Raw genomic sequence first — 25,847 nt, 5'->3', positions numbered from 1 at the left:
GCTCGTTAAGATAACGAGCTAGCTCGGCTCGGCTCGTTATCCTAACGAGCCAGAAAGCCAGCTCGGCTCGGCTCGTTAAAAGCTCGAGTTGGCTCGTTAAGCTCGCGAGCCAGGTATAAAAAATACACAAAATCTAATATTTGCATTTATCTAAAGTTTGAGAATAATAATAATACAAAAGAAATGCATCTAGACCAGTTACTAGTTAATTTATAGGGTCTAGACCAGTTACCAGTCAATTATAAAGTGCAAGACATGAAGTAATACAAAAACTAATACAAGTTTTGATACTTTTTTTCCTGGAAGCTTGGCTCGTTTAGCTCGCGAGCGGCTCGCGAGCTGGCTCGATTTGGCTCGTTATAGCTAACGAGCTAAAATCTTGGCTCGGCTCGGCTCATTATCATAACGAGCCGAGCCGAGCCGAGTCGAGCCAGCCACGAGCCGAGCGAGCTAACGAGCTTCGAGTTTTTCGTCCAGCCTTAGTCCCAAAGCATCTTGAACAGTTCCCTAATAACACTTTCCATCCCACAAATTGTCCTATATTTTTTCGGTAGTGCTAGCACCCGGATGTCCGAATGAACGCCCGTGCGCTGCACTTTGTTTCGTGCTCCACATGGGGCCTGTGTTGCTTAAGCGACAAGAGAGGAAGGGCGCGCGGCGTCTCCGATTCGGAAGGACCTGGTCGCGGCGTCGTACAAATGCCCTGCCGGTGCCAGGGGAGATGATGCAGCAGAAGGTGGGAAGAAGAGATGCAACACCCAATCTACTTTTAAAACATCCAAATACAACAGTTGCAACATACGTCTGAAGGCAATTAAAACACTTAAAACATGCTTCTGAAACACTTGAAAAAAACACCTGAAAATACTTAAAAACCATTGCAACCATACGCAACATCCAAATAAAACGCATGCAACGTATGTGTGAAACATACACAACATCCAAATAAGCACACTTGCATAAGAGATGCAAACACCCGATCTACTTTTGAAACATCCAAATACAACAATTGCAACGTATTTCTGAAAGCAGTTGAAACACTTGAAAAACATGCTTCTGAAACACTTGAAATTAAAAAAAACACACCTAAAAACACTTGGAAACCATTGCAACCATACGCAACATCTAAATAAAACACATGCAACATATGTGTGAAACATATGCAACATCCAGATAAACACACTTGCAACATGCGTCCGAAAAACACAGATGAAACATACCTCTGAAACATCTAAAACACTCGAAACATACGCTTGCAACATGTGCAACATTCCCCGGTCTACTTTTGCAACATCCATATGAAACAAATACAACATACATCTGAAATGCTTGAAACACTTGAAACATACATATGCAACATATGGGAGGGGAAGGCTGGGTCGGTCAATTCTGGCCACGGGGTGGGGGAGAGCTCGGTCGCCAGAGTGAGAGAGGGCGCCGAGGGGTGGGGAGGGCGATGCGCCGGGGTGGGGCAGAGCCGCCCACTCCCTTGCAACACCGACGCGCCACCTCCATGGATCTCGCTCGTGCTCTATTGATCTCGTCGTGGTGGGGGAGAGGGCCACCAAAGCAATGGGCATTAGGCGCTCCCGGTGGGTGAGGATGTCGGGGTGGGGGAGCGTGCCGCCGGCGGCCAGGGAGGCTGCCATGGGCACGCGTCTAGGTAGGCGTGGGGCGCGAGCGTGGAAGGGAGGAGGAAGCGAGGGACTAGGTGCGAGAGCGAGCTGAGGCGTCCGTCCGTTTTGGTGAAAAAAAGGCCTTATATCTCCTCAAATAAATGGGAGTTGCAGCTTCCCCAATAGCATGCCTGGCCCTACAACATATGTTATTGTTCCCTTTCCCAAACATTGACCCCTTTGTTGTTGTAGCCGTTGGAGGCAGGGGCGGATCCAAAAGAGGGGCTGCCGGGGCTATAGCCCTCTTAGTGAGCCTGATTTCTTCATTAGATCATAGTTAATTAGCCTCAAATTAACATTAATATCTAGTTCTAACTCTAAATCTTCATTATTTAGCTCTCTTTGTTCCCATCCTACTGTTATGAACGACGTATAGGAATATGAAGTAAAGAATCAAACCACAGAGGAGACACACGATTTAACGTGGAAAACCCCTCCAATGTGAAGGGGAAAAACCACGGGCACCAGCCAGCAACAATCTCACTATCTCAAGAGTTTTGGGTTACACGCCTATAGCGGCTTACAAGAGAATCAAGTCTCCACGAAACCCTAGCAAGGGTGTATATACCATACCGTACCTATATCCTGGAGTGAATTTGGAACCACTCCAACACCTACATCCGCCGCTTGGTTGGAGGGATGCCCGTATCCGTCGTTCACCGCCGCCTGTCCCTTTGCCCAGCACCGAGCGTTGGTGGAAGCTCGTCCGCCGCTCACGTCAGTCTATATTGAAGCTTCGCGTGTCAGCTACTTGAGACCTGAGTCTCAAAATGCCCTGCCTCAAGCACCATAGGAGCACCACCCGCCACGTCCGCAAAGCTCCTCCATCACCAGGACAGGTTGGCGATGATTCAGGCGTAGCATCATCGAGTCCGGAGGAGAGAAGAGGCTAGATGGAAGATCCAAGCTGGAGTTTGGTCTCCTCAAACCTGAGGGCTGTGGCCCACCATCTGCACCGGCGGCGGTGATGGGGATCTCGGAAAGGTCCCCGATTCGCACGGCTGCACTGCACCAAGCCAGGTGCATCGGTCCGTGGCAAGATGAATCCGATTTGTGTGGTGCGGAGGAGGGAGAGACGACAATGGAGCTGAGGGTGTGGAGTGAGGCGCATGGGAAGAAGTGGAGCAGCACACCATTGAGAGAGAGAGAGAGGCACGGAGAAAGAGATTAAAGAAGAAAAGAAAAATGGTAAATTTATTTATGACATATATAGGACTTATATATATATTGGGCACATGATATTGCCATATTGGTGATCTGTAAAAACGTTCCCTAATAATCCAAAAAAAATATTGCGCTAGTCCGTTACCATCGCAGATTCTCTAAAAATTGTAAAACTATGGCACGATATAGAATAGAGCAAAAAGAAAACCTTCAAACTCAAGTCACCATTACTGTTGCGGCTCCTATCTCGGTGCGCCATGGAAATGCTCAAGCTCTGCCTCCAAGCAAAGGCAAGCTGCCCACCCGCTAGCACGTGCGCTCCGGGGCCGTATTCCGTGCCAACAGTCGTTGGCAGCCGTTGGTCGTTTGATTGGCGAGCACACGAGCTTCAGCTGATTCCACCCACTAGCTCTCGGTCTCGGTCAGTCCCACGCGCCAACCGAAGTCCGAAGTGCAGTCCCCCACTCCGTCCACCTACAACTACCCGGCAACACTACGCTGGAGCACTCTCTCAATCAGCATGCCGCGCGTCCACGACCGCCCGCCGCTACCCATGACTCCTCTGCCGCTCCGCCGCCTCCACCTCCACATCCTTCTCGTGCTCCTTGCAGCATCAGCCGCGCAGGCCACCGCCGACCCCAGCGGCTGCGGCGGGGGCGACCGCTGCGGCGACCTCGTCCTCCCCTACCCTTTCCATCTCAACTCCTCCTGTGTCAGCGCCGGAGCCAACTCCTCCCTCTTCCACCTCTCCTGCAACGCCAGCGCCACCCTCACCCTCGCGCTCGGCTCCGCCACGTTCCGCGTCCTCGCCTTCCTCCCCTCAGGATCGCTCCTCCTCGACTACGCCCCTGCGTCGCCATCCCCATGCGACGCGGCCTACGCCGCCTTCTCACGACCGACCTCGCCGGCGGCAGCGCTCGACGCCGCGCCCTTCCTCGCCATCACGCCGGCCAACGTGCTCCGCCTCTTCGCCTGCGAGGACTCCTCTCTCTGCCGCGCCGGCTGCGATGATGTCGCGACGTGTGGCGGCAAGTCTGGGTGCTGCTACCCGCTCTCGGACGGCAGCGTCTGGAAGCCTGGGAACGGGCTGGGCGTTTTCGCTGACTACGGGTGCCGGGGTTTCTCGAGCTGGGTCAAGAACCGGTCGGCGCCGGCAGGGGCGGCGAGCGGGGTTGTGAGGGGGATCGAGGTCGAGTGGGCCGTGCCGAGGGGCAGCGCCATGGCAAAATGCGCCGATGGCGCCGCGCTCGTGAATGCCACGGCACTGCACGACGGCGTGCGGTGCGCGTGCGCGGCGGGTCTCGTCGGGGACGGCTTCGCACAGGGCACAGGCTGCTCCAAAGGCACATGTAAGTACAAAAGTGTACACGGTTCTACTCGTGCGATCGATCTGCCACGTCTACCAATCAGTCCTCAAAACACGTATGCATTTGTGGACACAGCCTGCAGCAATGGTGAGCATGCAAGTGACGGCAGGGATTGTTGCCAGGGACGATTCTGCTCCAAGAAGGCAGTCGTCCTTGCTGGTACGCGGTCACTGCACATTGCCCTGATGATTCAATCAGCTAGATGCTAGTACGTGCGAACACCTTTTCTTGTGTTTGCTGATTTCGTCTGCGTTCACAGGATTTTTCGTTTCGCTCTTCTTCCTGGCGGCGGCAGTCTCGTTCTGGCTGTTCCTGAGACAGCCTTCTAAGGACAGCCGGTGGGACCTCGACCCGTGCATCCCCAAGATCCTCCGGAGCGTGTGCGACGCGAAGCAGTTCACGTACGAGCAGCTGGAGGAAGCAACGAAGAGGTTCGACAGCGAGAAGGCCGTGGACACCGTCGACGGCACGGTGCACGCCGGCGTGCTCGACGACGGCTCCCTGGTCGCGGTGCAGAGGATCGGCTACGAGACGCAGGGGAAGCTGAGGCTGGTCCTGGACCGGATCGAGCTCCTGTCCGAGATCTCTCACCCAAACATCGCCCGCGTCGTGGGCTTCTGCCTCGACTCCAGCAACGCGCTGCTGCTGGTGCACGAGCACTTCGCCGGGGGCACGCTGGAGGAGCACCTGCGCCAGATGAAGTGCCGCGTCCTCAGCTGGTACCACCGGCTCAACATCGCCATCGAGCTCGCCAGCGCCCTCACGTACCTGCAGGCGCACGAGACAGCCCCGACCTTCCTGTACGACCTCAGGTCCAGCGAGATCTTCCTGGACACCGACTTCGCCGCCAAGATCGCCGGCTACAAGCTCACGAGGCCGGCGACGTACTACTCCGCGTCGTACGACCAGGATGTCGTGTGCAACTTCGGCCACCTCCTGATCGAGCTACTGACGGGGCTGATGCAGCAGATCCCGCTCGACTCGGTCGCGCCCAAGGTGAGGGAAGGGAGGCTCCACGAGGTCATCGACCCGACGCTTCTGTCGGGAAAGCTGCTCCCGGCCTCGCACGATGAGGTGAGGAAGGTGTTCGAGCTCGCCGTCCGGTGTCTGTCCAGCGCCGAGAACGGGCTGTGCATGCTCGCCGTCACCAGAGAACTGATGCACATCCTGAGGGACAACAACGGGAGCAGCAGCAAGATCGAGATCTCCCTCGACGAGACGTTCTCTAGCTCCAGCCTGCTGCAGATGATCTCCATGTCGCCGGAAACCCTGCACCACCATCTTCCTTAGTGAGTCAGACGATGATGATCCGCTTGTTAATATCCAGAGCAGAGCAGGTCCTCTTGTTGAAGCCTCTTGCGAAGTCCCTTGTGCATGCTTTTCGTGCCAATGTTTGGTTGGCACAGTGTAATCGAAGTCCCGTAAATGTTTATTGCACAGTACTCCGACGCCGTGTGATGCCTGCGGATACGCATTACGGTGCAGTCAATGCGATAATCTTTATGATTCCCAAGAATTTCAATCTGAATATGTAACTTGGCTCTAGTACATAGTGGCGCGCGAAAAATTTCTTGGAGAAGGCAGCTGTTGCAATCTTTACAGACAACAAGTACGGACACTTGCAATCTTTACTTGTACAGATACTGTACGTGCAATTTTCGTCAGAGCATGAGACAAGACAACCATGCACAATAATTTAGACTACAGGAGACAAACAGTTTGAATCAAATTTATGTAACTCGAGCTCAGGTTCAGTAAAGTACATACAGGAAGTTAATCGTATGATTCACCATGTCGCAAGAGATTGCATTAAAAGCCATATTACAGAACTATCAGTATATATGGTCTAGATCAAAGTGATAGATAAAAAAGCACTTTATAACAGTAGCAGAAATGACGATAGTGCAAGCTTACTTAACCTTGTCCAGTTGCTTTGTTCAGTCCCCAGCATTAAGAGCAGCCCCCACGCAGTAGTTCTAGGGTCTGTTTGGGACTACTGCACCACGAACTTTGCTCGATAAACTTCACTGTGGAGTAGCTCAGAAAAAAAATTGAGTTTCTAGAGCATCCCTTTATGTGTTCTCACAACTTTACCTTTTTTTTCTGGAGTGGAGCTGCAACTAACTGACAAACATGCCATGTTCGCTTGGCTTATAAGCCGTACATTTTCAGCCAACGAACAATATTTTTCTCTCACAACAAATCAGCCAACAGTACTTTCAGTCATGGGGCTTATCAGCCAAGCGAACAGTGCAATGGAACAGAGCTAAAAAAAATATGGAGTGAAGCAGTCTTAAACATGCCCTTAGTATTTATCTTGTCAGACCAACTAGGCATGAATAAAAAAATGGATGAATTGTAGATGGTAGTTGTCGGTACAGAAAGTGACCAACTAGTTAATATTTGTAGTTTTACTGTACATTGTGATCGGATGTGTCCTAGCACTCAATGACACAAGATTTATACTGGTTCAGGCAACGTGCCCTACGTCCAGCCGGGGTCGGTCGGTGACTTTATTCCTGGGCCCAGGTGCTCGAAGTTTGCTGTGGGGTTATAAACGAGAAGGAGAAAAATGAGGTGTACAAGAGGCCCGGTTGGCTCCGGTCGGAAGGGCCAAGAGCGACGGGGACTCTGTTATGAGCTAAGTGTTCAAGCGTGCGCTTAAGGTCTGAACCTGGCGGTTCTGTGGTTGTGAGCTATTGGACTAATAAATCTAAAGAAACTGAGCTTGGATCGATCGGTCCTCCTTTGTTGGAGGAAGCGCACCCCCTTTTATAGATAAATGGGATAGGTTTATAAGTGAGAGGGTGAGAGTACGTATGCTGCCGAGCCTTGTTGCCCATGCCTACCGAGCCTTGTTGCCCACATCGGCGAGTACAAGATAGTGGTAGGCGCCTACAACACTGTTGCTGTCACTGTAGAATGTCAGATGCACATGGGAGGTCATGCTGCCTTTTTCAGGGATGGTGGACGTCGGTACCTGCAAATACTGTTTGATGCCTAGAGTCATGTGAGGAGTCTCGCTATGTTCACCCGGTACGGTAAATCCTGGTGCCCATACCGCTATCGATGTCCAGAGACATGCGGGGGGGGGGGGGCTTACCGTATGGGAGTTTTAGCGGCCCCTACAATACTGTAGAGGGAGGTGTCGGCGCCTACAATACTGTTTGTGTTAGGGTGGCTGTAGAATACTGTTCCATGCAAGGTATGGTCCCTGGTACAGTGGTTTTAAACTTGTGAGCCTTGCCTTGCCTTTCTCCGCACATCTTTCGATTCCTACCGAACGGGCGTCCCCTGTCAGATGGCTCTAGTCAGCTCTGAGTGTGCTGGTCGGAGAAGAGCGGTGAGCAGGGTTTCTACGAGCCCCGGTCGGAGGGACGCGGAGTCAGAGTCGGAAGTAGGGCTCGGGGCAGGCCTTCCGATCAGAGAGGCCGTCCGGAAGCGGCTAGAGCCCGAATCAAGCGCTCCGATCGAATAGGGGGGCCGAAGTAGCTGACGAGCGGGCGTTGCTCTTCTTGGGCCTGGCCTTCCGGTCGGTTGCTAGACCGTCCCTTTGCCTTGTTGTTTTTAGACTCTTGGGTCGAGCCTTGTCATGGAAGCCGGTCCTCAAGGGACCCCGGGTTTATGAACCCGACAGGAGCCCCTGAGCCCCCGGGCGAATCGGGTAGAATCGTCCGGGGGATTTTTGTCTTGCCGACGGGTGCGCGCGAGCGTACCCGCGGGTGTAGCCCCCGAGCCCCCAGGCGGTTCGGGCGGAACCGTCTGGGGGTTTTGTTTTAGCGGGCGTGTGTGCGTGTTTTTAGTCTGAGACGGAATTTTGTCAACCAAGACGTTGTTGTGCAGCCGAGGTGTTTTTAGGCGCGAAGATTTGGATTGAAACAGAACTTACTGATCCCGACGTCGATGCACGCCGTGGATCGGGCGAGGAAATTAGTTCGGACGTGAGAGAGCTCACTGATCCTGGCGTCGATGCGTGCCATGGGATCAGGTGAGGGAGTTAGTTTGGGACAAACCCTAGCGTCGGTGCGCGCCGTGGTTTTGAAATGGTTAGTCTTTGGGGTAGGACGAGACCGAGCCCATGGGTCCTGGCGTCGGTGCGCGCCGTGGGACCGGGCGGGTCAGAGTCGTGGATCCCTGGCCACGGCGTAGCCTAGGTGGCCGAGGTAGTTCAGTTTGTTTTCACGCGAGTTCAGAGTCACGGTCCCTGGATTTTTGGAGCACAGTCAGAAGTGAAGCCGTTACGCGAGTTCGGAGTCGCGGTCCCAAGCCGTAGCCGGATGTTGTAGATCCTGTCAACGCGAGTTCGGAGTCGTGGTTCCAAGGTTTTTGGAGCGCAGACGAAGTGTAGTTAGTTAGTTAAAGATCGGATGAGGCGGTGCTCGCGGATCCTGGCGTCGGTGCGCGCCGTGGGACCGGGCGAGTCGTAGTGGTGGATCTGGCGAGTTCGAGGTCGCTTCCTTGGCATTTGTCTTGAGCCCCTGAGCCCTGTCGGGCCTTCATGAGGGTCGATGTGAGTTGTGTGCGTTACCCCATCTGGTTCCTCACAAACCGGAGGGGCTGAGTTTCGTCGCCTGTCCCGATCGCTCGGGCTCGAATACTAGCTCAGTGAGTTCGCTAACGGGTGTGATCGAGCGGAATCCGGGTCCGTCGTTCGTGATGGGGTCGGCATAGCCCTCTTGTGACATTCCACTACTCCTTTACCTGCAACCCGACAGATGCCTAGGTCGTTCTGGAGACCGACCCGGATGGCCTAATGGCCTCCCCTCGATGGAGATTCTATGGGCCTGGCGAGAGGTTTAGGATCGAACGAGAGGGTTGAGATGACCTGGTCTGCCGGACCGGGCAAGGGCCGCACGGTGCTCATCTACGGTTTTCTCCCTTGGCTCTGTTGGTTACTCATGTCGAATGAGGCAACCGCCGCTTCATGACGCAACACGAGGCGTTCTTATGCATTTCGTTGCACGTGCGATGCTTAGTTCCTGAGCCCCCGAGCGGTTCAGGGCCCGAATCATCCGAGAGGCGTGGGCGTATGGAATGAGATGCGCATATGGATGTATGAAATGATTTATAAGGAAATAGAGGGATTCGGTACTGCTCACCTTGGTGGCTAAAGTGACGGGGTTTGGAAAGCTTCAGTCAAAAATGTCCGACCGGGACCTGCGCTCGTCAATCGTGGGTGAGCCCTTATGTGAATAGTTTTTGTATTTATGAACACATGCTCACCTTGATGACTTGAGTGATGGAGTCAGCACGGCCCACATAGGGCATCCCTTTACTTCCTACCTTGGTGGCTGTGCCCCTTCCCTAGAGCTGCCTCGACTGCATGAGGAGGTTAGGAGCTCCATGTTCTTCTACTGAGCGTCTATTGGTGCGACGCCCTCGAGGTACCCGTTGCGCTTGCCGAAGCCGAGAGAGCAGAACCGAGTGGATCCCTTGCGGTCGTAGTAGTATTTGTAGTAGTAGAAAATGTAAAAGTTAAGTTTGTGGGTGAGTCCCCGTGTGAACAGTTTTTTGTATCGATGAATACATCCGTGCTGCCCTTGTGACAGAACCACAATATTTGTTCCTTGTGTTTATCTTAGCATAACTTTTGTTTTATCCTTTCTTTCTTGTGCCTGCCCATTCGTCCCGTAGGGTGCAACCATGGGAGCCTGGGGCGTGGCCCGCGAGGCATGGCTATTTGTACCCATAGGGAAAGGCGGGGTGCGTCCGGTTGGGAGTAAGAACAGAGTTACGTAAGGTAATCAGAGGAACAGAATGTGTTTTCGTTTGGGGGACAAAGTTGTTTTATCATGTGATAGTGAAAAAGAAAGAGAGCATGGAGCTTGGTTCGGGGGGGAACGTTGCCTCAGCCCCGATCGAGCCGAACGTCGTGCTGTCGGGGAGTGAGCAGCCTGCGCCTTCGTCGATCGCACCGTCAGCAAATGCCGCCGGACCGGTTTAATAGCTTGCATAATATAAGTAGTTAGTAGACGTAAAAAGTTTAAGTTCATGGGGGAGCCCCCGTGTAAACGTTTCTGTGTGCTTAACGGTTATAATGGTGTTTTGTTTTCTATGATGGAGTCACTCCATTCGGGGAAGCTTGTTCCCTTTCGTTCCTTTGCTTTCCCTTAGCATAACTTTGTTTTTTATTTCTCTCTTTCTCGTACCTGCCTGTTTGTTCCGTAGGCTACAACCTTGGGAGCCCAGGGCATGGCCCGTGAGGCTCAGCTGGCTGTAACCGTAGGAAAAGGTGGGGTGCGATCAGTCGGAATTTTTAAAGTAAAGCTACGTAAGGTAAATTAAAGGAATGAACCACCCCTTTGCTAGGGCAGGAAGGAGTTTCTCCACACGACAGTAAACAAAACAGAGAGGTAGTAGTTAAGCATAATGATAGTAGTGTACTCTAGTGGAGCCCTCGAGCGCCTTGGGCCGAAAAGTGTTCGGGTCGGGGTGCTTTTTGCAGGAGCATATACTAAGTAAGTAATGGTAAGACTGAAACTTAGGGGAAGAAAAAATGACATGGCTGTTCCAAGGTGTTCGGAGAGAGCGTCATCGTTGTTGTCCTTCAGTCAATAGGCGTTCGATCAGACCACTTCATCCTTTAGTTGTCTGGATCCTTGCCCGTTGCGCACCCTTCTTCGGTTGCTGCCTCTTCGCCTATGGCCCTGCACCTCTCATCGTCGAAATGACGCAGGCATTGCTTGGCGGGCTTTGAGCCTGGGATAAGGCATAGTGCGTGCTTGGCGACCCCCCGTGGTATCCCCGACATGTCAGAAGACTGCCATGCGAAGACATCGCGATTGTCGTGCAGGAAGTCGACGAGCTCGCATTCCTATTTGGCTAGGAGCTGGGTCCCGATTCGCACCGTTTTGGCTGGGTTGGTGGGGTCGACACCCACCGCCTTGGTTTCCTCGAGCGGGTGGAAGGCCATCAAGGAGGTCGATTTGTTGCAGTCTGGGACTGCCGGGGTTGACGACTCCCCGAGCTGCAGGAGCTCGGATGAGTTGACGATCGCGGTGGCGAGCTCATAGTGCTCGCGGTCGCACGTGAAGGCGTGTGAGAAGGCGCTACTAACGGTGATGACGCCGTTTGGTCCCAGCATCTTCAGCTTGAGGTAGGTGTAGTTGGGGATTGCCATGAATCTTGTGTAGCATGGCCGCCCCAAGATGGCGTGGTAGGACCCTGGAAAGTCCACCACTTCGAAGGTGAGGACCTCCGAGCGGAAGTTGGCCCGACTACCGAACGTGATGGGCAGATCGATCTGTCCGAGCGGGTATGCATGTGCTCCCAGGATTACCCCGTGGAAGGGGGAGCCCGCCAGGCAGAGCTCCGATCGAGGGATGTGTATGGCATCGAGGGCGTCAACGTACAGGATGTTGAGGTCGCTGCCCCCGTCCATCAGCACCTTGGTGAGGCGCTTCTTGCGGACGATGGGGTCGATGACGCGCGGGTAGCATCCTAGACTTGCGACGTAGGAGGGATGGTCCCTCTGATCAAAGGTGATCGGGGATTCTGACCAGCTGAGAAAAGAGGGGACGGCCGTCTTGGCTATACATGCTTTTCTATAGCGGACCTTGTGCTAGCACTTGGACCAGATGGCGTCGGATCCGCCGAAGATCATGATGCACTCCTCAGGCTCGGGGAAGCTGTTTCCATCCTTACCTACCGCGCCCCCCTTCTTGGCTGCCACCTCTTTGCCTTCTCCCTCCTTTGGCCCGCTGGCCTGTCGGAGGAAGTGTTTGAGGAGCTCGCATTCCTTGTAGAGGTGCTTGATGGGGTAGGCGTGGTTGGTGCATGGACCGTCTATGAGTTTGTTGAAGTGGTCAGGCAGTCCCTATTGGGGCTGCTTGGCCGTGCGATCGGCCGCGGTGACCAGCGCGGAGTTGTCCGACCGGTGTCGATCTTTTTTGTTTTTCTTGCCCCTCTGTGTGGAGGGGCCTTCGTCCGGGTCCATGCGCTTGGCTTTGAGCTTGTCCCTGCCTCCGCTGAAGACCGCTCTGACTACCTCCTCATCAGAGGCATGGTTGGTGGCGACGTCGAGTAGGTCGCGGGTGGTACGAGGTTTCAAGCAGCCCCGTTTGTGGATCAGGGACTCGCAGTTCATCCCGGAGAGGAACGCGTTGTTGACGTCTGCGTCGACGACATCGAGGAGGGAGTTGCATCGTTGGGAGAACCTACAGATGTAATCCCACAGGGACTCGTTGGGCTCCTGCTGACAGCTCTTGAGGTCCTAGGAGTTTCTCGGGCAGACGTACATCCCCTAGAAATTCCCGATGAAGACCCTCTTGAGGTTCATCCAGTCGCGGATGCTGTCATGCGGAAGGAATTCATGCCATGCCCGAACATGCTCCCCCACACAAATGGAAAGATATTGAATGATGGAATAGTCATCATCCACTCCTCCAGCCCGATAGGTGAGCTGGAAGTCTTCGAGCCAAATGACTGGGTTTGTCTCCCCAGTGTATTTGGTGATGTTGGTGGGCGGCCGAAAACGCTCTGGGAACGGTGCTCTCCGGATACGCCGGCTGAAGGACCGTGGCCCTGGGCCCTCAGGGCTGGGGCTCCGGTCGGCTGGCCGGTGACCATGCCTGGGGCACGTTTCACCGCTTCCCTCGATGGTTTGGCCGAGGTCCATGTCGCCCGCTGCCGTACGGTGGACATCGTTATCGCGTCGAGCCCGACGTCGGTTGCCGATGATGCTGCGAGCATCCTGGTGCGGATTAGGCCGCTCGTGTACCAGTGGTTGGTGTGGAGCAGGCGCCAGGTTGGACCATGGCGCAACTACTGCACCCCGAGCTGGGCCTGACGGCTGTGGCGGCGAGCGAATGGAGCGATCTGTCTGGTGCGTCCTCATCCCCCCGATGGGAAGAGAGGGCGCGGGTCAGGGTCACAACACGGAGCTTTCCGCCTGTTGTACGATGGCGGCTTCTACTAGAACCTGGAGGTTCTGGTAGACTGCCCGCTCCTAGGGTCGGCGGGCTTGGGAATGCTGCACAGAAGCATTGCCGCAGCGGTGATGTTCTGGCCAGCCCGTGCGAATTGAGGGAGATCATTCCCCTCGTTCATGATGTCGTGTTGGACCCGACGGGCGTGACCCCGGGCGCCGTCCGACGGGCCATGCACATGGGGCGCAACGGGCTGTACTGACAGCGCCGGCACAGGTGGCGGCTGGTTCTGCCGTCGTTGTTGTAATTCCTTGGCGTATGCTTGCGCAGACGCGAGGGCCCCTGCATGTGGGTCCGGAGGGGTGTGAGTTTGCGCAGACTCCGCAACCACCGGCGTCTGTCCCAGAGTGTCCGCCATAGTGCACTCCTAGGATGGACGGTGGCGGGGCACCACGTCACCGATGCTGGAACCGTCGCTCTCGCCCTCACCATCTGGGAGTTCATGGGAAATGGCAGGAACACAGCTTGCCATTCCCATGAACTCGGACATGAGGGGGGATGGTGCCAGCATCCTTCGGAGCCCCCGAGCGTATGCGTCCATGGAGGACGCAAGGCCATAGGGGAACCGATCGTACGGTGTTTGTGGCGTGGGCAGTACATTCCCTCTAGGTGATTGGTGGGAGATAGTAAATAAAGAGTGAATAGTACTACGCATATTACTTATAGTGAGTTTTGAGCAGAGAGTTTGCTCGGAATGAAGCGCAGATGCCGTGCCATTGAAGTCGTGCATCCCAGAGTCGATGGAGGATGTCTCTCTGACGGGTGCTGGGTCACGAGTCTCCTTGCGGAGGTGGGGTACGTCGAGCCGGTCGGCGATGAATTCCAGGCTTTCGAAGAGGAAGGCCTGGGATGGCTCGAAAACGGGTGGAACCCGCATCCCGGCGGGTGAGAGTGCGGGAAACTCCAACGAGCTGAAGCGAATTGTATCGCCCGAGCTCTCCACGGCGGGGGTGGCGGAAGTATGGGCCATCCGATGACCAAAAACGTGTTGAACGTACAACGTCTTCCCCACGGACGATGCCAACTGTCGGTACAGAAAGTGACCAACTAGTGAATATTTGTAGTTTTATTATACGTTGTGATCGTAGGTGGCCTAGCACTCAATGACACAGGATTTATACTGGTTTAGGCAATGTGCCCTACATCTAGTCGGGGTCGGTCGGTGACTTTATTCTTGAGCCTAGGTGCTCGAAGTTTGCTGTGGGGTTACAAACGAGAAGGAGAAAAATAGGGTGTACAAGAGGCCCGGTTGGCTCCGGTCGGAAGGGCCGAGAGCGATGGGGACTCTGTTATGAGCTAAGTGTTCAAGCGTGTGCTTAAGGTCTAAACCTGGTGGTTCTGTAGTTGTGAGCTATTGGACTAATGAATCTAAAGGAACTGAGCTTGGATCGATCGGTCCTCCTTTGTTGGAGGAAGCGCACCCCCGTTTATAGATGAAGGGGATGGCTTTAGAAGTGAGAGGGTGAGAGTACGTATGCTATCGAGCCTTGTTGCCCATGCCTACCAAGCCTTGTTGCCCACACTGGTGGGTACAAGATAGTGGTAGGCGCCTACAACACTGTTGTTGTCACTGTAGAATGTCAGATGCACACGGGAGATCGTGCTGCCTTTTTAGGGATGGTGGACATCGGTACCTACAAATACTGTTTGATGCCTAGAGTCATGTGAGGAGTCTTGCTATGTTCACCGGTATGGTAAATCCTAGTGCCCATACCGCTATCGATGTCCAGAGACACACAGTTGGCCTTACCGTATGGGAGTTTTAGCGGCCCCTACAATACTATAGAGGGAGATGTCGGCGCCTACAATACTGTTTGTGTCAGGGTGGCTGTAGAGTATTGTTCCATGCTGGGTATGGTCCCTGGTACAGTGGTTTTGACTTGTGTGCCTTGCCTTGCCTTTCTCCGCACGTCTTCTGATTCCTACCGAACGGCCGTCCCCGGTCGGATGACTCTAGACGGCTCTGAGTGCACCGGTCGGAGAAGAGTGGTGAGCAGGGTTCCTTTGAGCCCCGGTCGGAGGGACGTGGGGTCAGAGTCAGAAGTAGGGCTTGGGACAGGCCTTCCGATCGGAGAGGTCGTCCAGAAGCGGCTAGAGCCCGAATCGAGCGCTCCGATCGGATAGGGGGGCCGAAGTAGCTCACGAGCGGGCGTTGCTCTTCTAGGGCTTGGCCTTCCGGTCGGTTGCTGGACCATCCCTTTGCCCTGTTGTTTTTAGACTCTCGGGTCAAGCCTTGGCATGAAAGCTGGTCCCCGAGGGACCCTGGGTTTATGAACCTGACAGTAGTGTTACCTGTAGAAGCTACAATAGCCTAAGGAGAGAGAAGATATGATCATAAAAATTATGAGGGAAAAGTAGGAGAGGGAACTATAGGGACAAGAAAAATATGCTTGTGTTGGATGCATAGTGGTTTAAAAATTTCCAATCCTATTTAGAGATAAACTACTTTGAATGAAACCACCACTACTATATGCTAGCATTGGCCATGCCCTAATAAGCTTCAGGGATTTGAGCCCTATGCATTTTAGCTTTTTAGAATACGATGTGTTCATTTTTTTAGTTTTCGCTATTGTTATGACTTCATAGAAAGTGCATAGATAAACTTCACAATTACCATCACTTCTACCTAGGCTTGGTCACACACTTTGCGTTGGGCTATATGTACGTAATATGCTTGTGTGAATTGGCTCATCCAATGCATTGCCTATATATGTATGGACTAATAGTTATGTATTCACTATTTTAGAAAATTTTACACAAATAGGTTCTTCTCATGGTGTCAGAGACATCTTAGGGGATGGGGGATGGCGATGGATCCTTGGAGGTGACCACATGCTCTACCTTGTTGGTGTAATGGTGGCCAGCAAAGAGGCGTCAAAGGGGAAGAGTAGCGAGCTACTCTGACGGCAAGTGAAGGTGAAGCAGAGGGTGGCAATAAGCTTATGGTGCGGAGATGTGGGTTGAGGTCGTAGCAGCGGAGATGGAGAGCAAAGGCGCGCACAAGAAGAGGAGTGTAGTGATCCCCCACCGAAGTTTTGTGACATTCAATTGGAGTAAGGACAACAACAAAACTTCAATAAGAGGTAATCCCGAGTGGATCATCTGTTTCCTTCTGATTTGGGGGAAATAGAGGAGTTGTGTGTATAGTGTTGTGAGGGAGAAGAAGCAAGGAATTGCTCTTACTCTGTTTTGTGCACAGTGGCAGACCTAAGATGCAAATTAGGAGTGGGGGGCTTCCTACTTCTCTTTCTCCTTTTCTCCGCCCTCTTTCTCCTCTTTTTCGAACTCTTTCTTCATTTCTCCCTTCCTCCTCTTCAACCATGTATAAAAAATGTTGGGAGTGTATGGTGGTAGGGTAGGTTGGGTGCTCCATTGTCTGCATGGGGATAGTGGGCTTGAGCCCCCAACGCCCAAGCTAGATCCACCCCTGTTTGCGTGTACTTGCTAGTAGACAATAGAGTTGTGCAAAATTAGTAGAACACAGGGAGAATTGAAAAGGAGAGTACCATTATTGTAGTGGAGAAGCTCTTGAAGACACAAGTAGTTGTCTTTTAGAGGAATGAGAGTTGCCATTGCCAATAGGAAGAGGAGGTGAGCGTGTTGTTTGTGCTGTGTTGGTTGTGATTCAGAGAGGAGGCAAAGGCATCTGCTTGTTGGTTTAGAAAAAAACAAGCTGCATGTTGTTGTTGGTGAAGAAAACAGAGAGTTGGTGTACTGATTGCAAGCAAAGGTAGACTTTTTTCCTTCCTTGGTCTGTTACATTCACAACCTTACCTAGTAAAACTCTAGAGCATATGCATGCTAACAAATAGTAACAACCTAATCTAATCTATACTTTAGCTCTAATGTTAAAGAGCATAAATTCAATTTTCCAAATTTAATTAATCTTTGCACATAGTATTTAAAGTATTAGTTTCTTTTGGGAGCAAATTTAAGTATTAGTTATGCGGTCTGTTATCAGCCAGGGCTGATTTTCTTATGTTGTTCGTTGTTTTGGGCTTAGGCATCCAAACTTTGCTAGGTGGGCTTATTTCATACTTTTATGTTCGTTTTATCATATATTTCTTTAGCACCCATTCCGCTACGTGAGGCTTTGAATATATGTAGGTATGTTTGGTAGGGATTCTTTTCTAGTTTCACCAAGCTGTTTTTAGCTTCTCCTTCCCAGCTTCTCCATAGAAGCTGTTTTCAGCTCTTCTCTAAGCACATGAACCAAGGTGAAGCTAAAAATACTAGCTTCTCCCAGCTTTCTCTCTACTATCTTCCCTGAGAAGAAGTTCTACAAAACATTTTTTTGAAAACAACTTTAGTTTCACCGGTGAAGTTGCTCTATGGAGCCGAAGCCTATAAAACTACTTCACTAGTGAAGCTTTGTACCAAACAAGCCCACATAGTAGAACCTAATGAGTGAGAGCCAACACTACCATACCACCATGTTAAGCCAACAATTATGTTTTGTCAGAAATGTTTTTCTATATATAGCTTATTACAGCGGTGATCCAATGTCATAACAATCCATCGCTACATGCAAAGGAGTCGCAAGCTCCATGATGGTGGTCGTATGTGATTTTTTTGAAACCCGATACAAATGTAGACATTTGCATACATGCAAGTACACGTACCTATATGATCAGACACGTACGCCCTAGCTCTATAAGCATTTTTAAAGGAATAAGTTTGAATGGCAAATCTCGAGATTGCCAAAGTCACCACTGGTGCCTTGCTATTAATAATGAGCATGTAACCACTAAAAGAATAGCGTCATTAAATCCTGAAATAAATCAAACAATACTAGCACCCGTGTTAAGTCTACTATAGCAAATCAACGAGTGTAATGAAGAACTCAATAGCAGCGAAAACATAGATGGAACTGGTATTTAATCCCTCGAGATTCATAAAGAACACACATAAACAAATCATGTAAATTTAGTAGAGAAACGACCTTTGATCCACTTCGAAATTTGGCTGTAGTCCTGGTATTTTTTGCGCCCGGGACTAGAGAAACATTTAGTCCTGGTTGGTAGATCCAACCGGGACTAAAGGTCCCTGCCCAACGGCTACTGCGTTAGGCTTTTACTGGAGGTGACCTTTAGTCCCGGTTGGAGCTACCAACCAGGACTAAAGGTTCACTTTTACTCCTGGTTTGTACCTCCAACCGGGAGTAAAAGTCTACTCCCGGCTAAAGGCTTCGTCCGGGACTAGAAAGGGACATTTAGTCCCAATTTTTGTATACAACCAGGACTAAAGGTCCCCTCCTATATACCCCTTGTTCCTCCCTGAGCCCGAGCCACTTCGAGCTTAGTGTTCTTGCTTCATCGCCGGCCTCTCTTCTTCCTCATCACCGGTGATCACAAGATATCTTCTATTCCTCCATCGATTCTTCGGTTCTAAAGGTTACCAACTTTATACTCTCATGTTTCATCAGTAGCTTATTTCATTTTGTGGACTAGATATATGTGGTTTTTTATGGTAGATTTTTTTTATTTGTAAGCCATTCAAGCTCAAAATCACTGTAAAGTTTGCATATTTGGATGAAGGAAGGTTAAAGTAGTTATTCAAAACTAGTATTGAGCTTTCATTTCTAGCATGCATAGCCCACTTCATGCTTTAGAGATATAGAGAATTTTAGAGTTTTTTTTTTAATTTTATTTGTTTATAAAATGAGGAATTTCTGGGTCCTCGGCCTCTCATCGGGTTACAAAGCGACTGAGGTCGGACCTCCCTCTCATTGCATGTGGCAAGTGTGAGGAGAAGATTGTGATGGAGTATCGGGTGAGGAAGGAGTGTCCCAACAAGAAGAAGATCAAGTTCGAGCACATGCTAGAGGATCACAAGAAATTGCTATACCCAACTTGTGATGCGGGGCAGAAAAAGTTGGGTACCACACTGGAATTGCTGCAATGGAAGGCAAAGAATGGTGTATCTAACAAGGGATTTGGGGAGTTACTGAAAATCCAAAAGAAGATGCTTCCGAAGGATAACGAATTGCCTGCCACTACATACGAAGCAAAACAGGTAGTCTACCCTTTGGGATTAGAAATCCAGAAGATACATGCATGTCCTAATGACTGCATCATCTACCGTGGCGAGGAGTACGAGAAGTTAGATGCATGCCCGGTATGTCATGCATCGTGGTATAAGATCAGGCAAGATGACCCTGGTGATGTTGAGGGCGAACGTTCAACGAAGAAAATCCCTGCCAAGATTATGTGGTATGCTCCTATAATACCACGATTGAAACGTTTGTTTAGAAACAAAGACCATGCAAAGTTGTTGTGATGGCACAAAGAAGACCGTAAGGTAGACAATATATTAAGACACCCTACTGATGGGTCCCAGTGGAGAGCAATTGATAGAGAATTCCTAGAGTTTGCAAATGACATAAGAAACTTAAGGTTTGCTTTAAGTATGGATGGTATGAATCCTTTCGGGGAGTAGAGCAGTAGTCATAGCACTTGGCCAATTACTCTATGTATCTACAACCTTCCTCCCTGGTTATGCATGAAGCGTAAGTTCATTATGATGCCAGTGCTCATCCAAGGCCCAAGGCAACCTGGCAACGACATCGATGTGTACCTGACGCCACTTGTTGAAGAACTTCTACTTTTGTGGAACAGACCAGGTGTACGTGTGTGGGATGAGCACAAACAGGAGCACTTTGACCTGCGAGCATTGTTGTTTGTAACAATCAATGATTGGCCTGCTCTAAGTAATCTTTTAGGACAATCAAACAAGGGATATAATGTGTGCACGCACTGTTTCAATGACATTAAAGGTATATTCTTGAAAAAATATCGAAAGGTCGTGTACCTTGGCCATCGTCGATTTCTTCCTGTGAATCACCCCCTAAGAAAGAAAGGCAAGCATTTTAAAGGTAAGGCAGACCACCAGACCAAGCCAGGCAACCGAACTAGTGAGGATGTACTCAATATGGTCAAGGATATGAAAGTAGTATTTAGAAAGGCACATGGCAGCGAACCTGTTCCGAACGACGCCGACGGTCATGCACCCATGTGGAAGAAGAAGTCCATATTTTGGGAGCTACCCTATTGGTAAGTCCTAGAGGTCCATAGCGTGATCGACGTGATGCACCTGATGAAGAATCTTTGTGTGAACCTGCTAGGCTTCATGGGTGTGTATGGGAAGCCTAAGGACACACTTGAAGCATGATAGGACCTGTGGTGTTTGAAAGAACGAGACAACCTGCATCCAGAGAAGACAGATGATAGACGCCATTACTTAAGTCCTGCCAGCTACACTCTTAGCAAAGAAGAGAAGGAAAGCATGTTTGAATGCCTAGCAAGCATCAAGGTACCATCTGGATTCTCCTCGAATATAAAGGGTATAATAAATGTGCTAGAGAAGAAATTCCTAAACTTAAAGTCCCATGACTGCCACGTGCTCATGACACAATTGCTTCCCGTTGCATTAAGAGGAATTCTACCTCCAAATGTACGTCTAGCCACCGTGAAGCTATGTGCATTCCTAAATGCAATTTCTCAGAAGGCAATCGATCCAATGGATCTAGCTAAACTATAGAATGATGTGGTTCAATGTCTTGTCAGCTTTGAGTTGGTGTTGCCTCCTTCCTTCTTTAATATCATGACACACCTCCTAGTTCACCTGGTCAAGGAGATTAGCATTCTCGGTCCTGTGTTCCTGCACAACATGTTCCCCTTTGAGAGGTTCATGGGAGTCCTAAAGAAATATGTTCACAACCGTGCTCGACCAGAAGGAAGCATCGCCAAGGGCTATGGAACAGAGGAGGTCATTGAGTTTTGTGTTGACTTTATTCCTAACCTTGAGCCGATTGGTGTTCCTGAATCGCGACACGAGGGGAGACTAAGTGGAAAGGGGACACTAGGGAAGAAACCATATATTGGTATGCAGGACAATTATTTTAATAAAGCACACTACACAGTTCTACAAAACTCCTCTTTGGTGGATCCGTATATCGAGACACATAAAGAGTTACTCCGATCCGAGTTTCAAGGGAAGTCTGAAGCTTGGATTACGTGTCAGCACATGGAAACTTTCAGCGACTGGTTGCGAAAAGAATGTCAAGGTGATGAGAGTATTGATGAGCAACTTTATTTGTTGGCTAGGCAGCCATCGTGGCATATCCTCACATACAAAGGGTATGAGATAAATGGGAATACATTTTATACAGTAGCCCAAGATAAAAGGAGCACCAACTAAAACAGTGGTGTCCGCATAGATGCCACCGACCCTAATGGAAATAAGCAAACATATTATGGCCACATAGAGGAGATATGGGAACTAAACTATGCACCTACTTTTAAGGTACCTTTGTTCAAGTGCCAATGGGTAAAGGCGACTGGAGGCGGGGTAGCAATCGACAACCAGTATGGAATGACAACCATGGACCTCAACAATATTGGGTACAAAGACGAACTGTTCGTCCTTGCCAAGGATGTGAATCAGGTGTTCTATGTCAAGGACATGGCTACAAAACCGAAGAGAGGGAAAAACAATAACGACCCAATCAATGAGCTAAAGCACCACATAGTTCTTTCAGGGAGAAGAAACATCATCGGAATTGAAGGCAAGTCAGACATATCAGAAGATTATGAAAAGGATGACCGAATTCCACCCTTCACAGTGACTAAAGACCCAAGCATCCAGCTAAATAATGAGGACACTCCATGGTTACGGCGCGATCATAACCAAGGGATATATGTTAAGAAAAAGTTCACTACTGTGCCCGCTTGATATATATAGTGATGTATTAGACCTATTATGTAATAATTGTGACTTTAGATTTTATTGTCGTGTTTTCATATTTTCTACGGTTCAAATGAATTTTCTGCTAGACGGTGGATTTCCCGTGGAGAATGTGTGATGAAAAACCAAATGATGAACGTTAATAAGATGTGAAAACTAATTTCCTGTCGAAAAATAATAGTTTTAATGATTTTAATTAAATAGTATATTTTTGCATGGTGTAAATTGTAATTATTCTTTACACTATGTCAAATATTTATACAGTAAAACAAAAGAGTTTAGTTTATAAATTTTTGTTGCGTATAATAATGCAAAACCAAGTCAAAGAATTTTTTTTATAATTTTTTGGATAATATTTTGTTTATTAGGCAATTAATAACTCTTTGCATATTTATATAAAAGAAATATATAAAAAAGGAAAAAACTTACTTTACCCCCGGGTGGATCAACCACTCGGGACTAAAGGTGGTGCTTTAGTCCCGGGTGTATACACTAACTGGGACAGATCCCCCTTTACTCCCGGGTGGATCAACCACCCGGGACTAAAGGTAGAGCTGTAGTTTTCGCAGCCCGCCCAAATGCCCTTTACTCCCAGGTCGTGGGTACACCCGGGACTAAAGCTCAGACCTTTAGTCCCAGTTGTAATAATAGCCCGGGACTAAAGATTCTTTAGTCCCTGTTGGTAGCTCCAATCGGGACTAAAGGTATCCCTTTATAACCCACGCCCTAGTTCTCTTCCTCTCTGTCTCCACCACGCCGTCGCCTCATCTTCTCCACCAGATCGATCCAGCAGTGTCGCCGCTCCCAGGCGACCACCCTACCCTCACCTTGTCAGCGTGCCTCTTCTCCGGCCGGTCAGCGCGCTTCTTCTCCGGCCAGCCAGCGCGCCTCGCTCGTCCTTGCTAGAGCGCGCGCCGTCCTCATCCCCGGCCCCAACCTTGCTCGTGCTCACCGGAGCGCGCCGAGCCTTCACCGCACTGCCTCACCGGAGCTCGCCCGAGCCTTCCCCGCACGCGCTGCCTCAACGGAGGGCGGCCGAGCCTTCCCCGCACTACCTCACCGGAGCTCGCCCAAGCCTTCTCCGAGCGTGCTGCCTCACCAGAGCGCGACCGAGCCATTGTAATTAGTTTCGATCTCTTGTATGTGCCTATCTGTAGCATTATATGTTTGAGCGTGTTTGAGTTTCTGTAAAACACGACGTGCGGGATGGCGGAGAACTCGTGCTGCCGATCGACTCCACGCGGCTGCGGTGCCCAGCGGTGCGGCTCGTTTCCATCGGTAGCGCCAGGCAGGCGTCAGTCGTCATTTAGCTCTACCGGTCATGGTTTTGCGGTTGCGTTGCTATCTTGTGCACTTCGTTCGTAGAATCAGAGCCCGAACAGCCGACCTGACAGTTTTCGTTTCATTGCTGTGGTCCAGGGTGCAATGCAACGCAATGACAATTGACAATGCGTTGCTAGGTCAAAATATGGTTGTTTCTATGGACTCCGCGACTAAACATTTTATTTTAACTTTTCATGAAATGAAAAACTTAGAAAATAGTTAGAAAATTGTAGAAAATCCGTACTAGTTGAACTTGCGGACCGTGATCAGCTCGGCGAGCATGTTCTCTGCCGAGTGGTAACGGACGTTAAGGAGGAGCTTTGATTCTACGAGGGAGAGCGGCAACGGTCGTGGAAGACCGTGCTCCCTTCCTCGTAGAATCAGAGCTCTTCCTTGGCCACATACAGTGCCGTCCGGTGGAGAAATGCTCGCCGAGATGATCACGTAAGCAAGGTCAACTAGTATGGATGGTTATTTATTGAAACATGTTTTTGAGCTATAATTTGATGGATATTTGATAACTTTAGACCTACAAATGTCACAAATGTTACTATCCTCGGCAACCTAAACGCCCGTGAGCTCGCCGATATCGAGCAGGTCACTTAGAATTATTTTTTTCCATGAAATGAAATACTTAGAAATCATGCCTTTTATTTTTTAGAATTAAATTTTCCATGAAATGAAAAACTTAGAAAATAGTTAGAAAATTGTAGAAAATCCGTACTAGTTGAATTTGCGAACCATGTTCATCTCGGCGAGCATGTTCTCTGCCGAGCGGTAACGGACGTCAAGGAGGAGCTTTGATTCTACGAGGGAGAGCGGCAACGGTCGTGGAAGACCATGTTCCCTTCCTCACAGAATCGGAGCTCTTCCTTGGCCAAGTACGGTGTCGTCCGGTGGAGAAATGCTCGTCGAGATGATCATGTAAGCAAGGTCAACTAGTACAGATGGTTATTTATTGAAATATGTTTTATTTTTTATAGATATATCTAGTGGAGTAAAAGCTAGATGGCTGCCCCGAGAGACAACATGGATGAAGAAATGATGAATATTATCAACACCGGCACTCAATTTGCTGATGGTGACCAGCAGGATGCAGATGACGAGAGTCAATACCTGGCTCTTGAAGAAAACCAAGAAAATATTGTGTAAAAAAATACTGGCGAGGTATATATAAATATTTATATATATATTTGAATATTGTATATATATATTTGAATATCTATCATCTATTATGTGTACACATGATATTTATTATTCTTTTTTATATGTAGCCCTCTGGATCAACGACCACAACGGCGAAAAGCAAAAATATTCAAGGCCCGAAAAAGCCATTGGAGGGGCGCTACATAATATCGGAATTCAATATCGAGACAGGCGAACCACTTGGTCCACATGCAAGGAAATTCGTGCAACACTGTGGGTACCTTGTAAGGAACAGAGTTCCGATCAGTGCCCGTGAATGGAAGCAAAAGATCAACGAGCCTCATGTTAGTTTTGTCTCTGATCTTGATAAGAATTTAATTTGGGATGATATCCTTCAATATTTCACGTTGCAAGCGAATGATTATGATGATATCAACGATGATGAATTGAAGGAGCTAGTTCGAAAGTGGGCTATGAAGAAGATGGCCACACAATTCCAGACTTGGAAGAAATCACTATACACGAAATACGTCAAGAAGAACCTAACGCCCAATTTCAATGCTAGGGGCTCGCTCGCGAAGTTGAGGCCCTACTGGAATGATTTTGTACAGTATAAGACATCGGAAGAGGGTGAGGAACGGGTCAGAAGGAACCAAGAGAATGCCCGATAGAAGGTATATCACCATGGCATGGGATCTGGTGGCTACGCGACTGCCATTCCCAAGTGAGAAAAAAATGGAAGCGGACATTCTTGCCAAGGGTATCACACCAGAATCACTCAATTGGCCCAAACGCGCGAAGAATTGGTTTTTCGCTCATGGGGGAAGACTGGACCTAGAGACCGGGAAGCTGGTTCACGGCCCAAAACTCGAAAGAGCAACACAAAGATTATCTTATGCTCTACAAGCTAAAGCTATTGGTGCGTTCAGGCCCAATAGAGAGAATGATGAACTGATGTATGCCATCGGGACTACTGAACATAGTGGCCGAACAAGAGGTTTAGGACGGAACATTTCTTGAGAGCATGGTTTCCCTAACGACAGAGATACCTATAGAAGCCGACAGAGAAGGAAGGATGAGGAAGCAGCGTGGATCAGCAGGTTGGAGGAATATGTTCGTAAGTCACGGGAGGCGTTGCTTCAAGCATAAGAGCGTGAAAAAAACATGCAAGCTAGAATGCAAGAAGAAATCATAAAGCAAGTGCAAATAGCAATGAGTGCCCAAAGGCAGGCATCAGATGTAGGAATCAACATTAATATTGGCCCCCTGATCAGTTGAAAAGCAGCTACGCTTCCACGGAGTTGCCAAATCAAGATGACGTAATGCTACGTTTCTCTGTGGATGACATCACTGCACCGTTTACATCATGTGAGCTACATATTCCAAAAGAGAATGCCACAATCATGGTGGCTCTCGGTGTTTTTTCTCCTCCAGATCCTACCAAAGACACCAAGAATCCATGGGGCAATAATACCACCTGGATATGTTAGCGTCTCAGT

The 25,847-nt window shown here is 49.8% G+C and overlaps 1 protein-coding gene across 2 annotated transcripts; it reads left to right on the top strand.

The window, feature by feature from the left end:
• The first annotated feature begins 3,360 nt into the window (after positions 1–3,360).
• LOC136490723 (probably inactive receptor-like protein kinase At2g46850) lies at positions 3,361–5,569 on the top strand. 2 transcript variants are annotated; one of them, XM_066486922.1, is made up of 3 exons: positions 3,361–4,189; positions 4,283–4,366; positions 4,467–5,569. In XM_066486922.1, exons 1-3 carry the CDS (start codon positions 3,361–3,363, stop codon positions 5,495–5,497), a joined length of 1,944 nt encoding a protein of 647 aa, XP_066343019.1. In that variant the 3' UTR covers positions 5,498–5,569. The 2 variants fall into 2 exon arrangements, with proteins under 2 accessions (XP_066343019.1, XP_066343018.1); XM_066486921.1 differs by having other exon boundaries at positions 3,361–4,366.
• The last annotated feature ends 20,278 nt before the right edge of the window (positions 5,570–25,847 follow it).

Source organism: Miscanthus floridulus, chromosome 11 (genome assembly GCF_019320115.1).
Source record: "Miscanthus floridulus cultivar M001 chromosome 11, ASM1932011v1, whole genome shotgun sequence".
Lineage (NCBI taxonomy): Eukaryota > Viridiplantae > Streptophyta > Magnoliopsida > Poales > Poaceae > Miscanthus > Miscanthus floridulus.
Note: the sequence above shows the minus strand (reverse complement) of the source record. Positions and strands in the feature narration are given on the sequence as shown.